The sequence below is a fragment of the Myotis myotis genome, unplaced genomic scaffold (genome assembly GCF_014108235.1).
Source record: "Myotis myotis isolate mMyoMyo1 unplaced genomic scaffold, mMyoMyo1.p scaffold_m19_p_2, whole genome shotgun sequence".
In the NCBI taxonomy this organism is placed as follows: domain Eukaryota; kingdom Metazoa; phylum Chordata; class Mammalia; order Chiroptera; family Vespertilionidae; genus Myotis; species Myotis myotis.
The window spans coordinates 49,645,490-49,663,447 of NW_023416324.1; the positions used below are offsets into that span (position 1 = coordinate 49,645,490).

Genomic DNA, 17,958 nt, shown 5'->3' on the forward strand with positions numbered 1-17,958 from the left:
CAACTTCAGGATAGCAAAACATTGGTTCCCTTCACTAGCAACTCAAATCTAAAAAAGTATTAAAAAAAATTACACACCACAACCAAGTGGAATTTGATGCAGGTATGCAAGGCTAGTTCAAGGTTCAAAAATCAATTAATGTAATCCTTCACATAAACAGGCTAAAAAAGAAAAATGACATGACCATACTGCTATTGTCATAATTAGCTAGTTATTAATACTAATAATAGGAAGAGAACAAAGGTGAGGCAAGACATTGTAAGCATGGTCATCTAGGCAGCTTCACTAGGAAGCCATGGGTCCATTCCCTGAAGAACACTGAAGGAAGAAATCCAACAAAGGGGGAGAAGGAAGCATGCACAGAGAAGTAGGGGTGACGTAGGGAAGCTACTTGCCTATCAGTCTAGCCTGGGAAACAATGGATTGGTTAGGAGCACGGACCCCAATGCAAGCTCCTGAGAATTTGGGACTACATAATTCCCAAAGAGTTCCCGCTCTCTTGTTCTGCTCTTGTGCTCTGACATTCTTGCTCCATGACCCGCACTCGTCCTGTGTGCTTGCCTGTTCTCTCTCTACACAGACAATGGATGGAGTAGAGCTGGGAACACAAACTAAGCTGGCCAGATGCTGGACTGGACTGTGCTTTAATATGGAGCAGAGACTGTGAGCAGTGGCCTTAATTCTAGCCCTGCTGAAGACAAGATTGAACTTTTTTCATGGCAAGATGGAGGGAAATGGTACACTGGGAACCCAGGGGCTTAATTCCATGGAAATAAAGATCACTCATCCTCCCTGCGAGTCTCACGAAATTCCTTTCCTGTGACATCCCAAGAACTCCACTTCCACCGATAACAAATGGGGACACAGATGGCACCCCACCGATAACAATAGCAACAGATGTATAAAAAAGCATTTGACAAAATCCAACACTCATTCATGATTTTAAAAAAAAAACACACACACACTCAGCAAACTAGGAATAGAGGAAGAAGGGGACCAAAGTCTTGCCATCTTGAAACTTCCTTTTAGAATGTTGATTTTAAGCTGCTATTAAGAAACAACAGGTTCTTAGTGCATTACACTTAACTCCTGGCTTGTGGGGGCTCTTTTGCTCCTGCTTCCCTGCATTCATCCATACACAATGGACAAATGGACTACAGCTAACCTGATGTTATTATACTGGGCCCAGCTGCAACACAGAATGGAAACTCTGGACTTTGACTCTACTTCTAACTTTACTGAAACTCCAGCTATATTTTTCTATGACTGGACTAAGGGAAATGGGACTTGAGAAATCCAGGGATGTGATTCCATGAAACTAAGGCTTTCTACCAATAAAAAAAGAAACAAAAGACTCGGGGGGAAAAAACCTTTCACCCCTTTCTTGCCCAAGAGATTCAGATAAAAAAACCTGCTACAGGAAGGAAATCTTACCATGTTTGCCTAAGCCTAATTTGAAATAAGTATGGTAAACAGAAAGACTTCAGGTAGGGGTCTGTTGTTGATTTGGTACTATATGAGGAAACATGACCTTTGCTACATTATATTGCCTTTGCTCATTTGGCAAACATCAGTTGACTATATTAATAGGGTTTTACTTATGGGCTCTCTCTTCTGTTCTTTTGTCTCTATTACTGTAGCTTTATAATAAGTCTCAAAGTTGGATAGTGTCAGTTGAAGGAGCATCCCTTCAACTTTTTCTTCTCCTTCAATAGATTGTTGGCTATTCTGGTCTTTTGCCTTTCCATATAAACTTTAGGTTCAGTTAGTCAGTATTGGCAAAATAACTTGCTAAGATTTTTATTGTGATTGTGTGAATCTATAGATCAAATAGGGAAGAATTGATCTTGAAAATATTTGGTCTTCAACCTGTGAACATGGGATATCTCTTATTCTTTGATTTCATTTATGAGAGTTTTGTAGTTTTCCTGTTAGTTCTTGTACATATTTTGGGGTCTGTGTCACATTGTTTCTGAGTTGCATAGCAAGGATTTGCGTGACACGTGTTCTACTCTTCCTCAACTACCTATAAATCAACCATTGTCATTTCTGAAATCTAGTATCTTGTTCCTTCCCTGTCCTCCTTTGTCCAAAATGTCACATGTACCAAATATTATCTCACTATTTATGGAATTTTCATACTTATGTAAATTCCCCATATACATGTACTAAAATTTTATTTTCTCCTGTTAATCCTGTCCCTAAATTAATTAGCCCAGCTAGAAAAAGTTAGAAAAAGGAAAAGTTTTACTTTTTTAGCTTCCACAAGAGGAACTTTCTCAACTTGATAAAAACTATGTACAAAAACCCTACAGGGTAATATCAAACTTAATGGTAAAAATCTCAAAGCTGTCCCCTTACTATATCAGGTTCAAGGCACGGATATCCCCTCTCACCCTCCTTTTCAACACTGTACTGTCTCTGCTAAAGCAATCAGACAAGAAAAGGAAATAAAAGGTATAGAGATTGGGAAGGAAGACATAAAACTGTCTTTGTTCACAGGTGACACAATCATCTAGGTAGAAGACATGAAAGAACTGGAAAAAAACCCTCCTGGAACTAAGTAAATTATTACAGAAGGTTGAGGATACCTGGTTAATATGGAAAAGTAAATTGCTTTTCTCTATCAACAATGAACAAGTAGAATTTGAAATTAAAAACACAATGTAATTTACATTAGCCTCTGTCAAAATAAAATACTTTTGTATAAATCTAACAAAATATGCAAAAGAACTGGGAGAAACTAAGATGGCGGCATAAACACCAGGAAATTGCTGCTTCCCACAACAACTTCAAAAAAACAACATAAAGACAAAACGGACATCATCCAGAACTACAGGAAGGCTGGCTGAGTGGAAATTCTACAACTAGAAGGAAAGAAAAGCACGCTGAGAGCCAGAGGAGCTGCGGAAGTAAAGTGCAGAGGTACGGGGGCTCGCGCGTGCGGAAAGGGGCTGGCACCTGAGGACGCGGCTGTCTTTTTGAATCGGGAGGGAGTCACAAGCTCCCGACTGCTCTGAACTCCGATTCCGGGAAGTCTCTGGGGACCCAGGACTCATACGGGGAGAAACTGGACTGTCTGGCAGCGGGCAGAACTCAGAACTTGAGGTCGGCTTTCCCTCAGAGGTGCTTGCAGCAATTACCGGGACACTGAGACGCGCGGCCCCTTAGGGCAAGGCTGAGAATCCACCATAGCTGCTTGCTCCGCCCTTTGATTCCCTGAGACCCCGCCCCACCCAGGCTGCGGCAGAGGCTTTTGCATATGAATGCCCCAGCCCTTTGCAACCTGAAAATTACCTAACTGCAGTTGGGCCAGACAGACCCTGAACTTCCAAGAGAAGGCCCAAGGCCCCACAGCGGCTTGCATTGCTTCACAGCTGGGCCTCATCAGGGTACCTCCAAACTCCAAAAAAGGAAGGGGAATCTGCAGTTCTCTTCGTAGCTCCTGCTGTGTAACCTCAGGCAGAGGCTAAATTAGCACCTCCTTAGATCCAAGAGCCAGTGTAACCAGTTGTCAGAGGGGGACCATCCGGATTACAACTCCTCAGATCCATAAGGGACACACTCAGGGTGCAGACTCAGTGAGCACCAAAGCCCCACTGAAGCAAGTCTTGCCCCAGAAGGGTGTCTTCAGCACAGAAGTTCTCCCACTGCAGACACAGCTGATTCTCACTGCCAATTGTCCTGGAGGTCAATTCCTCCCAGTGATCCTACAACAATCAAGGCATAACTACAATAAGACTGTGCACAAAGCCCACAAGGGGGTGCACCAAGAGTGTCCACCTCAGGTAACTGGGGAGGCTGAGCCACTGGGCCCTACAGGACACCTAGCACACAAAACCACTCTACCAACACAGGGAAGCATAAAAAATGTGAAGACAAAGAAACAGGTCACAAATGACAGAAATGGAGGAAAGCAAACGACTGGATATAGAGTTCAAGGCCACGTTCATAAAGTTTTTCAAGAATTTTATGGAAACCGCCGATACATTTAGTGAGACCCTCAAGAAATCTAGTGAGACTCTCGAGGATATGAAAAAGGACCAACTAGAAATTAAGCATACACTGACTGAAATAAAGAATAATATACAGAGATCCAATAGCAGACAAGAGGATCCCAAGAATCAAGTCAAAGATTTGAAATACGAAGAAACAAAAAAGATGCAACCGAAAAAGAAAAAAGAAAAAAGACTCCAAAAATATGAAGATAGTGTAAGGAGCCTCTGGGACAACTTCAAGCGTACCAACATCAGAATTATAGGGATACCAGAAGAAGAGAGAGGGCAAGACATTGAAAACCTATTTGAAGAAATAATGACAGAAAACTTCCCCTACCTGGTGAAAGAAATAGACTTACAAGTCCAGGAAGCGCAGAGAACCCCAAACAAAAGGAACCCAAAGAGGACCACACCAAGACACATCATAATTAAAATGCCAAGAGCAAAAGACAAAGAGAGAATCTTAAAAGCAGCAAGAGAAAGACAGTCAGTTACCTACAAGGGAGTACCCATACGACTGTCAGCTGATTTCTCAACAGAAACCATGCAAGCCAGAAGAGAGTGGCAAGAAATACTCAAAGTGATGAATACCAAGAACCTACAACCAAGATTACTTTATCCAGCAAAGCTATCATTCAAAACTGAAGGTCAGATAAAGAGCTTCAAAGATAAGAAAACGCTAAAGGAGTTCATCACCACCAAACCAGCATTATATGAAATGCTGAAAGGTATTCTTTAAGAAGAGGAAGAAGAAAAAGGAACTCTTACCATTTGTCACAGCATGGATGGAACTGGAGAGCGGATAAATACCACATGATTTCACTCATTTGTGGAATATAATGAACAACATAAACTGATGAACAAGGACTGATCCAGAGACGGAGAGGCATTGATTGGACTGTCGGGCCTTGGAGGGAAGGTAGGGGAGGGTGGGGGTAAGGGGGAAAGATCAACCAAAGGACTTATATACAAGCATATAGGCCTAACCAATGGACACGGACAACGGGGGGGTGGGGGGGGGCATGAGTGGGGGGTGGGGGGGTAGAGGGTAACGTGGGGATAAGGACACATATGTAATATCTTAATCAACAAAAGTATATTAAAAAAAATATGTACAAGAACTAACAGGAAAACTACAAAAGTCTCATAAATGAAATCAAAGAATAAGAGATATCCCATTTTCACAGGTTGAAGACCAAATGTTGTCAAGATTAATTCTTCCCTACTTGATCTATAGATTCACACAATCACAATAAAAATCTTAGCAAGTTATTTTGCCAATACTGACTAACTGAACCTAAAGTTTATATGGAAAGGCAAAAGACCAGAATAGCCAACAATCTATTGAAGGAGAAGAAAAAGTTGAAGGACTGACACTATCCAACTTTGAGACTTATTATAAAGCTACAGTAATAGAGAAAAAAGAACAGAAGAGAGAGCCCATAAGTAAAACCCTATTAATATAGTCAACTGATGTTTGCCAAAGGAGCAAAGGCAATATAATGTAGCAAAGGTCATGTTTTCCTCATATAGTACCAAATCAACAAGACATCTACAAACAAAAAAAAAATACTGCTTTATTCATAACTGCCAAAACTTGGAATCAAACAAGATATCCTTCAGTAAGTTAATAGATAAACTGAGGACATCCAGACAATGAAATATTATTCAGCATTAAGAAGAAATGAGCAATCAAGGTATAAAACATATACTGAGAATGCTTAAATGCTAGCACTAAGTGAAAGAGGCCAATTTAAAAGATTACAAATTGTATGATTCCAATTATATGACATTTTGGAAAGGGAAAAACTATGGAGACAAGAAAAAGATCAGTTGTTGCCAGGGATGCAGAGGCAGATCATAGAGAATTTTTAGGGCAGTGAAAATATTTTATATGATATTACAATAATGGTAGACCAACAAGAGTGAACCATAAGGTAACTATGGACTTGAGATGATTATGATGTGTCAATATAGGTTCATCCTTGGTTAAAAAAAAAAAAAAATTTTTTTTAAAGTACCATTCTGGTGAGTGATATTGACAACGGGGGAGACTATGCATATGGGGGCCAAAGGATATATGGGATATTTCTGTACCTTTCTCTCAATTTTGTTGTAAACTTTAAACTATTCTTAAAAAATTAAGTCTTAAGCCAGCCGATGTGTCTCAGTGGTTGAGCACTGATCTATGAACCAGGAGGTCACGGTTAGATTCCAGGTCAGGGCACGTGCCCGGGTTGCGGGTTTAATCTCCAGTAGGGGGTGTGCAGGAGGCATCCAATCAATGATTCTCTCTCATCATTGATGTTTCTCCCTCTCCCTTCCTCTCTGAAATAAATTTTAAAAATATATTTTTTTAAAAATTATGTCTTAAAAAAATTCTGATCTGAAATGACTTGATTCATATCAGAATAAATTTTTCTGGAAGAGAAAGCATACCTGGAGAAGAAAGGAAACTCTTTGGCAGGAAATAAGTCTTAGAATATGATTTTAATAATTTGTTTAAAGGACAAGGCAGAAAATGGAATATACTGAAGTATACAATTATTTATATAACATATACTGACTAGCCATATGGTGCTAGGCTAAGTTGTGCATAACCAACAGAGTTTTGAGCTAAATTAACAGCTGCTATATTTAGCCACTAAGTTTTGGAGTGGTTTAGTGGTATCTACAGCAATATACTCATACAACTAATGTTTTTGCTTAAATCTTAATGCTCTAATGTATGCCACAATGACATACACTAAATAAAAATTTGGGATATATCACAATTTTAGTGAAGCATTAAGAATTAAATTTATAGTATCATTTTCTCCTTTGTTTGTGCTAAATGAACATAGTCTGAAAAATGTGTTTTGTATTTATTTTTTGTCAGAACTTACCTAAGGCAAAAGATATTCAAATACCTGCTAATATACTTCCTAGTCAATATTATTTATACCCACATATATTATTATATACTAGAGGCCCGGTGCATGAAATTCACCCTCTGGTAATCCGGGACCCCTCAGGTAGGGTCCCTAGGCCTAGCCAGTGAAAAGGGCCTGTCAGGGCTTTCCTTCCCCCAGCTGCCAGCAGCTGGCCCCACCTCCGCCACTGCCACTGCTCACCATCTGTGCGGTGTTGCCTGACCCTCCCCCGCCACCAGTAACCTCCCTCTGCAGGCAACAGGTGTGGGGTGAGAGCGCTTGGCTCGCCTGGGCCAGTCTAATAAAGAGATAATATGCAAATTGACTGTCACACCTTCGCACAAGATGGCCGCCCCAATGTGGTCAAAGATAGCCGCCCCCATATGGTCACAAGATGGCCACCACAAGATGGCTGGCAGGGGAGAGCAGTTGTGGAGGGGAGGGCACTTAGGGGCGACTGGGCCAGCAGGGGAGGGCAGTCGGGAGCGACCGGGCCAGCAGGGGAGGGCAGTCAGGGGGACCAGGTCTGCAGGGAAGGGCAGTTGGGGGTGACCAGGCTGGCAGGGGAGGGCAGTTGGGAGCAATCGGGGGCAATCGGGCCAGCAGGAGAGCAGATAGGTGTTGATCAGGCTGGCAGGGGAATGGTCAGGGGGTGATCAGGCTGGCAGGCAGGAGCGGTTAGGGGCAATCAGGCAGGCAGACAGGCGAGCGGTTGGGAGCCAGCAGTCCCGGATTGTGAGAGGGATATCCGACTGCCTAAACCAGCAGTTGGACATCCCCCAAAGGGTCCCAAATTGGAGAGGGTACAGGCTAGGCTGAGGGACACACACCCCCACCCATGCACAAATTTCGTGCACCAGGCCTCTAGTGTATGTATGTGTATATAGATCAGCGGTTCTCAACCTATGGGTCGCAACCCCTTTGGGGGTCGAACGACCCTTTCATAGGGGTCACCTAAGACCATCAGAAAACACATATATAATTACATATTGTTTTTGTGATTAATCACTATGCTTTAATTATGTTCAATTTGTAACAATGAAAATACATCCTGCATATCCGATATTTACATTACGATTCATAACAGTAGCAAAATTACAGTTATGAAGTAGCAATGAAAATAATTTTATGGTTGGGGGTCACCACAACATGAGGAACTGTATTAAAGGGTCGCGGCATTAGGAAGGTTGAGAACCACTGATATATATAGATAGATAGATAGATAGATAGATAGATAGATAGATAGATAGATATAGATAAAGCCCATATATTATACGATAGAAGTTTTGCTTTGTTACATTTTCTAATTGGTACACTATAACACACAAATCAACAGATTAAAGACAGAACATTATTATTGTAGATTTAAGGATATTTTTATAACTTCAACATACTTATGGCCTATATGGATTATTACAACCACACCTGGCAGGAACCATTTCCTCTAATTATTTATACCCCAAATACATGTAAATTTATGTACTATTAGTACTTTACTACCTTTCATATCATCCTTCTAACGCAGAAGAAAATTGAAAAGTACCTTTAATCTTGCTTCGTAGATATTTTAAGACTTCTTGGGTTCCTTTCTGAAAAGGTGGAAAGGCACATATTCACTAAGACATCTTAAAAGTTTTATACATCAACACATATGTATAAATTTCAAATTTAAAAACTGATTTCCAAATATGCTTACATTTATAATTTCTCTTCGAATGGTTCTCATAGGATTTCCTTCTAGTGCCAGGAATTTCAAATGAAGTTTTCCCAAAGAATAGGGCAGACTACAAAAGATTAAATTGATTTCAGGGAAAACATTAAGGGTAAGAATAATTCAACCAAATAGTTGATTATAAAACTAACAACATATAAGTAAGTGTCAAAGAAAACCCAAGTAATAAAGGCCTACAATATTTCCCTTTGAGGTAGCTGTACACGTAAAAGAAAAAACAGATTTGTCTGAAATTATCATACTGTGATTGCTAAAAAAGAATGTGAGCTATAAAACATTCGCTAAATTGTATCCAGTGCTAAAAGTAAATGGTCAAAATATAAATTTGACTGAATCAGTGATTCAAAATAGTTATCCTCACTGATACTAAATATTTTGATTCTGCCGTTAAAGCAAATAAAATTCTTCCTAAATAAAGACAAAAAGAAAAAAAATTAATTTTAATAGCCCAATTCTTATTTTCACTCAATAAAAAAGTCATTTTTATCTTGTCACACAAAAAGATAACCTGTTGAGACTGGATATCCAATCTCAAAATTAAGCATCTACAATTAAATATTTAAATAGGCATTGGTGTAGGATATCAAGATTATTGCCCTTAAAGAATTCTCAGGGGAAAAGATACATATGCACTTAACCAAAATATAAATTGAAATTATCTTATGTTGCTGGTGAGCATTTAAATTAGTACAGCCACTCTGAAAAGCAGAGTCTTACACTTAACATACAACAAAGCAATCCCACTCCTACAGATTTACCCAGGAGAAATGAAAATAATGTCCTTACAGAGACTTTTACATGATAGTTCACAATAGCCAATAAACTGAAAATAATTCAAATGCCCATCAACTAACTACGAAGAGAAGAATAAATTGTGGTATAGCTGTATAATGGATTAACACTTCATTATAATGAAAATGAACTGCTGATACACACAATCACATGAATGAATCACAAAAGCCATACGCTTGCGCGCGTTCTCTCTCTCTCTCTCTCTCTCTCTCTCTCTTTCTCTCTCTCTCTCTCTCTCTCAATATCCAGAGCTCTGGAAAAAGAGGAACATATATATCAGAAATATTTCTACCAATTACTTTATTTATTTAATATTGTGTATCATAGTTTTTGTTTTAAATATTTGCTTTCCATTGCTTTTATGCAGTAGCCAAAATAAAACTGCCATGAGGAAAAACTTACATGTCAATATCTATAAGGCAAGAGATTTATTTCATTCACTAGTTGTTTGATAAGCACTTTAAGTGATATCCAGGCCACTTATTAAAACTGTCATAAGTAGAAGTGAAAAGTGTTGCTCTCTAAAGTTGAAAACAACTTTGATTTTTTTAAAACACTATTAAAATATACACATAGAAGAAAATCTGCCTTGCCTAACCTTTCACCTTCTATATGTAGCAAAACTTGTTTTTGACATCCAAACACAAAACTTCAGACATCTAACTGGTATATAATTCCAGGTTAAGTCTGAGTCATATTTTTGTATCTGTAGAAATAATTCTATCTCTAAATACAATAAGGGCAAAAGTAGGTTTACATATGTTCAAATGGAAAATAATACAATAATTACTAAATAATACAATAAACTATGTTTCATGTACTCACAACTAACTGTAACCATATTATAGTTTTATAACAGTTTATGATTCTTTGCTCACTACCCTCCTCCTCCCCATCTCCAACATTGTCAATATAGTGAACTGGAAATCTACAAAGCTGTCAATACAGTGAATTGCATATAGTAGAAAGTGCTCCTTAATGCTAAACATCATTAGATTAATCTAATAGAGTTTACCTAGATTTCCCACCTACAAAACCACTCTTATCCAATGTATCTTACCCATTATCACCAATTTATTTTCTAATAAGTTACAATAAATTTGGTTCTGTTGTAAATCATTCAATAGCTCTCCACCTCTTAACTAATGAAAACTGACTCTTCATAGGTATTTCAAGAACCTCTTCCACATGGCCTCAACTTACCTCTTAAGTCCTAAATTCTCATAATCTGCCTACTTGCATCCTATTCACCAGTTCAATTTGACTCTACTGTTCTCTGAATACATCCCTATAATTTTCTGAACTTTCAAAGCTTTGGACTAGAACAGGGGTGGGCAAACTTTTTGACTCGAGGGCCACAACGGGTTCTTAAACTGGACCGGAGGGCCGGAACAAAAGCATGGATGGAGTGTTTGTGTGAACTAATATAAATTCAAAGTAAACATCATTACATAAAAGGGTACGGTCTTTTTTTTCAATAGTTTTATTCATTTCAAACGGGCAGGATCCGGCCCGCGGGCCATAGTTTGCCCACGGCTGGCACTAGAATGAAGCATGACCATGAAAATGAGTACATTCTTAAATTTGTACTCTAGTCTAGACAATTAACTTGCTTCACCCTAGTCCCAGTCCTAAAGATCATCTAAAAATATTACTTCTTCCACAAAGTCTACCCTGATACCTCTCAATAACTTGTAATTCCTAGCTCCTTCAACCCCCAAAGCATTTTATCTCTCTCCCATGGCTTTACAGTCATTTAACAAATTCAACAAATATTTACCAGGCATCTACTATATATCCAGACACTGATCTAGAAGTTAGAGCAGTGAACAAAACAGATAAAAATGCAGCCTTCTGAGAGTTTACATTCTCGTAGGTCAGAGTAGCTTGTAGATGAATCTCATTCTATTAGCATATTGGGCTTGCTGTAAAGGACAAAATCTAATAACTCTTTGTATGTCTGTACCTGATACCTGCACAGAAAATATTTAATTTAGAAAAAAAAATCTTTTTATGTACTTTTTATAAGTATTTTAACTTATGAATTATAACCAAATACAAATGTGATTTCTTATTCACTTGATCTTTAAACTTACCTGCTAATATCATTGTTGCTTAGGTCAAGCCTTTCCAATGATTGCAGTAGTGTAATTTCATCTGGAACAGATTTTAACTTGTTATCCCGGAGGTCTAGCACAAGGATAGAATTCAGATGCTTAAGATGTTCTGCCCCTAACATTTCAATTTGGTTTTCACCTAAATGTAATTCCTACAAAACCAAAGATCAATCATGTATATTTCTGTAATCAATGTTATATTACATAATGAAAATAAAATTGAGATTTTAATTTCAAATCATTGAAAAACACATAGAAAAAACGTAACTTCCTAATCACCAAAGTGCTTAAATTTTCAATTACATTTAAGCTATCTTACAGCTAAAGAAAAATGACAGCAAGAAAATTTTCAAAATTTTTCTAGTAATTTAAAAATAATTAAAGGTCTAACAAAGTTCAAAGTTTACAAAACCAAAGAAGAGAAACGATTTAATAGTTACATTTATAGAATAAAAATACAAATCCAAGAACTATACTGATGAAAGATTAAAGTTTTTTTTGGTTTCTTTTGAGGGGGAGAACAGGAAGGGAAAGAGGAGGGGAGGGGGAGGGGAGGGGAGAGAAGGGTGGGGAGAGAGAGGGAGCAACAACACATCAATTGGCTGCCTCCCGAACACGCCTCGACCTGGGCCAGGGAACATGGCCAGGAATGCCCTGCAATGCAGGTACATGCCCTGGACCGGTAATTGAACCCGAGACCCTGTGGTACATGGACCAATGCTCCAACCACTGAACCACACCGGCCAGGGCAAAAGATTAAAGTTTTAAAACAAATCAGTATAAGTTAAAGTTATTTATCTTGTTATGTTTGTTATTCCACACTTTCAATGATAATTATTATATATAATGATTTCCCATTAACAATATCTTTTAACATCATGTATTAAATGTTTTTAACACTAATGCATAAAAAGTATACATAAAAGAAAGCAAAGCATGGCAAATTTAAAAGATAATGTTAATGCTAAATACTTATAGCCAAAAGAAATTAATTTTAAACAGATCTGATTATGATCAGGTAAACGTGAGAGATGGCAACTTACAGAAATAGATACATATACTGGTATTCCAGGTCTCCTACAATATGGTCTCAACTTACCATGTCAGCCTCACCATCTACTACTTCTCCAGGTATAAACTGATCATCAGGTAAAATGGACAAATTTCTATTTTTAAGTTATTTCTTTTAAAAAATGTATACATTACTAATACCATTAATGCATTTAGCCATATTAAAATTCCAAAAACTATTAACATAGGAAAAACATACCACATACAACACATATTTCCAATGTAAAGCAATATTAAAAATTTCATTTTCATAAATAACTTTTGAAAAATATATAGTTACTCAATAATCAACTAAATAGTACCTTTAATAATTTACAAGAAGGAAATTCTGGTAAAAAACGTAATTTATTCCTCCGCAAATAAAGCAATTCTAGTGATTCCATGCCAGCCAATTCAGAAGGTATAGATTCCAACAGATTTGAATTACAATCCAAATGCTTTAATCCTGTAATACATATTTAGCAAAAAAATTATTTTAATAGAGAAAAAATATTGGTCTATAATTTTATGTACATTCAAAAAATGTATACGTAATCATGAAAAGTTATATATCTGTGCTGTTGTATACTTTTGTAATAATCAAGAATCCTAGAATGCCACTGAATTAAATAAACATGAACTAAGATTTTTTTCATATAATTATGAGAATTGATATTAAAATTGTTTTATAATAGTCCATGTCATTATTGTAACAGATTTTTTAAAACTTTGGTACTCTGTTAAAGTACTCTAAAATGTACAAGGTGTGGCAGAAGTAGGTTTACAGTTGTTCCTATAAAAAATAATACAATAATAAATAATAAACTATTTTGCATACTCACAACTCTAAACCTTTTTGCCCCACCCTGTTTAAAGTATACATTATGAGATTATTTCCTCCATAATTATATACCTTCAAAAAGAAACAGCTTAAAATAGATATATAACTATACATGCATACTATATGTAAAATTGGATATCAGTAGCTTAGACATATCAGTATTTAAAATAGGGAAACTGACTGTCAAAAAGCCTTGGATTTTTATGTATTCCCTCTTATTCTTCTTCCATACATACTGCCTCTGTCTTTTTTCCATCCTTTCTTCTTCTATTTTTTTTTTCTTTAAGTACATGTTTTCTCTCACATCTTAGCTAACACCCTTGACAAGAATTTCTTACTTGCAGCATCTCACTCTTACCTCCTGGACTTTTCTTTCTTAAAAAACAGAACAGGCCCTGACCGGTTTGGCTCAGTGAATAGAGCGTCAGCCTGCGACACAAGGGTCCCAGGTTTGATTCCGGTCAAGGGCATGTACCTTGGTTGCGGGCACATACCCAGTAGGGAGTGTGCAGGAGGCAGCTGATCGATGTTTCTCTCTCATCGATGTTTCTGACTCTATCCCTCTCCCTTCCTCTCCATAAAAAATCAATAAAATTTTTTTTTTTTTTTTTAAAGAAGCTATTGCCATAACCGGTTTGGCTCAGTGGATAGAGCATCGGCCTGCGGACTGAAAGGTCCCAGGTTCGATTTCGGTCAAGGGCATGTACCTTGGTTGCGGGCACATTCCCCAGTAGGAGGTGTGCAGGAGGCGGCTGATCGATGTTTCTAACTCTCTATCTCTCTCCCTTCCTCTCTGTAGAATCAATATATTTTAAAATAAATAAATAAATAAAATAAAATAAAGAAGCTATCAAACTCATGATGGTAGATATAAGTCTTCCAAAGTTCTAATATTTACTTGATAGCTCAAATTTAAAAAAACAAAACAAAAAAACAGAAAACAAAACTGAAAAAAGTAAAGGTCTTCTTTCACTTAAAACTTCAAAATGCAGTTCTCTCCCTAACCCATAATACAGATTCTTCCACTTATAATAGCCACAATTTTCCATAATTCACTCTCAACCCTCTAGTTTGAATAAGCTATATATATTTTACAACATTTCTTTTCCTGTACTGTAAGCCTGTCAATTTTAAAATAATTCAAGACTGAGTTGTTACAATACCTTAGACTGCAGTCTTTTAGTGATTAAAAAGCTAATTTCTTTAATTAAATGTAATAGTACTACTTTCAACTAATAATATCATACATTATTTGGCTAGAGCATTAAGAAAAATATCACAACCTCATCCACCCCAAATCCAGTAACTTCTATAAACAAAAGTGTGTTTGAAAGTTAGAGGCTGCAGTTTTCACAACTGTTTGCACCTTAAAAGCCCTGATTGAGAATACAAACAGTATATAGTTTAAAGAGTAGTGGGGATGATGGAGTAAGAGGACTCAATCCCTTGCTCTATAATTTACAATAGAATTTCTAGTCTAGGTTTATGAATCTTTAAAATGTAAATAATATGCACATCCCCTAAATGTCAAAACTTTATATGTAAAAGCATTTTGAGTTTTTAAAAAAGCATACAAATGTTAGATATTGTCCTTAGAATCCAGTCATTAATAGTGAAATAACTACTAAATGTCCTAATAATGACAGCTTTAAAGTATTGCTGCTGTGACTGAAGTACAGAAAGCATCTGATCATTAATTATACAGTACTAGAGGCTAATGCACGAAATTCATGCAAGGGGCTCAGCCCTCACAGCCGTGGCGGCTTGCCTCGGCCCTCGCAGCCCCGGCTTTGTCCAGAAGGTTGTCTGGAAGGTTGTCCAGAAGGATGTCCAGAAGATCTTTCGGCTGTCCAGTTTAATTAGCATATTATGCTTTTATTATTATAGATATTAGAAAAATTGCTGTATATTCATCTGTTCCTGTATCTCAAGATATTTCCACTCATATTACGAGAAAAAAATGTTTCTTATATACTCACTCCAGATACCATATTTTATGTTTAACTCTACTTCCTAATACCTTTATTGGGAAATGGCAAAGACAAGCAGTCTTAACTGGTATCACAAGTAAAGGCTCCCCTGAAACATCAATTTGATTTATGCAGATTTAATTTATAATTCCTATTATAAATGACAAATAACTATTAAAATAAAATACACAATTTTACAAATTCACCTCCAAATGATCTGTAATCAACTATACAAAATCACTTTTATGATTTCCTTTACAAAACAAGGGTTAAAAAAATGAAGAGGGCTTACATATGATTAGCAGAATAGACCAGATAGTCTACAGCTGATACACACTGTGGTCATCAACCAAGAAATAACAGTTTGCCTTTAAACAAAAAAAGCGGTTTAATGATTTTGAACTCTAACTCAAGAATTCTAAGATTAAGTATAGTTATTTGAAAGGTACTTAGAATGTACCTTACGTATTTTTATCCCTTAATATTAGTTCTGTAATACTTTCAATATGATGGTTCAGTGGAAAACTGTAATAGAAGCACTAAATTTTAACATTTTTTAAAAAAGGATTCATAATTTAGGCAAAACTAGACTATCTCTTGTCATTATTAATTATGAACCACAAGGAGGCTACAGCGATGACATAACCATATGTCATAGATAGAAACACCTATGAGAAGGGAATAACCTCTTAGTGAATACTGAATGAAAGAATGAAAATATAGCACAGTTCAAAACCTAAATTTCTCAGGTATAAAATTTTGTCACAATTTATAATCATATTTTCTTTTCCTTTTTTTTGATATGCCAAAGTATTTTTTGGTGTTGTTAAGGAAGTTGATAGATAATAATGGCCTGGAGAAAATCTGACTAGTTGTTATTGTTTGCATTTACCACCATATAATCTATTATTTTACTTTTCTGCAAGTATCTGTATTAAAATTTATTTTGATAAAAGTAAGTTTCACCAACTTCAAATATATGTATTTTTTAAAACTGAGATTTACTTTTCATTCCACTTATTTCTGCTGGCAAATTCTTCAGTTGATTACTGGAAAGATTGAGTCGCACCAGACTGGATAGAGAAGAAAAACTAGCAGGAACAGTTGTAAGACAATTATTTGAAAGGTCCTTTAAAAAGAGAAAGACAGAATGAATGAATGAACAATAAAAATAAATAAATTATCCCTAAAGGGTATTCCAGAATTATGCACGAATTGAAACATTTTTAAAATATATAAACATATATATTTCTGAGGGTATTTTTTAACCCTCCTTCACTGATAATTTCACAAATCATCATTCATTACCTCAATATTTTGTGGGCCCACTAGGTGCCCAATAATGTAGCAGAGAGAAATCAGAATAAATTCTGACTTCAGAAACAGTTTATAAAAAGTAAGTCATGCTGTACTATGTATCCTATTTTCAATACGAAAAATACATTTGTTTATCCAATATTTATTGATTGCCTGTGATAAATAGGGCAAACTATGGGTAAACCGTAATACGAAATGAAATATAACTTTGCAAGAAAGAAATATTCTTGGGGGGGGGGGGGGCTAAAGCTGAAAATATGGCCATTTTAATTTTTGAGGAAAAAATATTCCCTCTTGATTTTCTGCTGACCTCAGTAAGTCTGCTTTGACCAAGTCTAGAAGTCCACTATACTACTACAGTATTCATTCATTCAAGCTTGCCTAATTAATCTTTATACCACAATGTTTCTTTTAGTCATTGTTTCTGTTTTTTCTTTAAACAATTACACAAGAACTTTCTTTTTGAAACTCCCTTTAAAAGACAATGTTACAAAACAAATAATTCTTCTTATGATATTTGAATTCGGTGTAAGTACTCCATTAGCTTTCAGGAAACTGTTAGGTAGGTCCAATAGTAACAATGAATAGAAAAAAAAATAACTTAAAGGAAATTCTCTCTGAAGACTTTCAATTAGTCTAAAATTAAACAATTGTATTCTGTAATTCTAAATAAATCAAGAAGATACAAAAAGGTAAAAAATGCATTAAAAGTACAGTACTGTTATACTGTAAACAATAGGAAAATAACATATCACCGTAATCTATAACATACAACATAATAATCTACAACTCCAATACTCTAAACTCTAAGAATTAATAGATTACTAATAAATAAATATTGTATAATATTAAAAGTTACTGACACTAAATGCAATGTAGTATTCTGGATTGGATCCTGGAACAGAAAGAGGAACATTAGTGGAAAACTGGAAAAATCTTAATAAAATCTATAGTTTACTTAGTAATACTGTACCAATATTAATTTCTTACTTTTTACAAATGTTCTATGGTTATGTAATATGCCAACATTAAGGAAATCTGGGTGAAGGGAATACAGGAACTCTGTACTCTCTTTATATTTCTACTAGTGGCCTGGTGCACGGATTCATGCACATTGAAAGGAAATTAATTAGAAGAAAGATTTGTGCAGTAATTATGTTACTGCAAAAATTAAATGTTATAATAGTATATGTAATATAGTATTATAAAATTAACACACACATGTGATA

General features: G+C 36.2%; 1 protein-coding gene across 4 annotated transcripts in view; it reads right to left on the bottom strand.

The window, feature by feature from the left end:
- The window catches only part of LRRC40 (leucine rich repeat containing 40), a 53,583-nt gene that overhangs the window by 22,502 nt on the left and 13,123 nt on the right, over positions 1 to 17,958 (bottom strand). For all 4 annotated transcript variants that reach the window (XM_036348978.1, XM_036348980.1, XM_036348977.1 and 1 more), the window contains exons 5-9: positions 16,418 to 16,541; positions 12,925 to 13,067; positions 11,531 to 11,703; positions 8,607 to 8,694; positions 8,454 to 8,499 (exon numbers count right to left, since the gene is read on the bottom strand). In XM_036348978.1, coding sequence (XP_036204871.1) covers positions 8,454 to 8,499; positions 8,607 to 8,694; positions 11,531 to 11,703; positions 12,925 to 13,067; positions 16,418 to 16,541 — 574 coding nt within the window. The remainder of the gene's footprint in view (positions 1 to 8,453; positions 8,500 to 8,606; positions 8,695 to 11,530; positions 11,704 to 12,924; positions 13,068 to 16,417; positions 16,542 to 17,958) is intronic.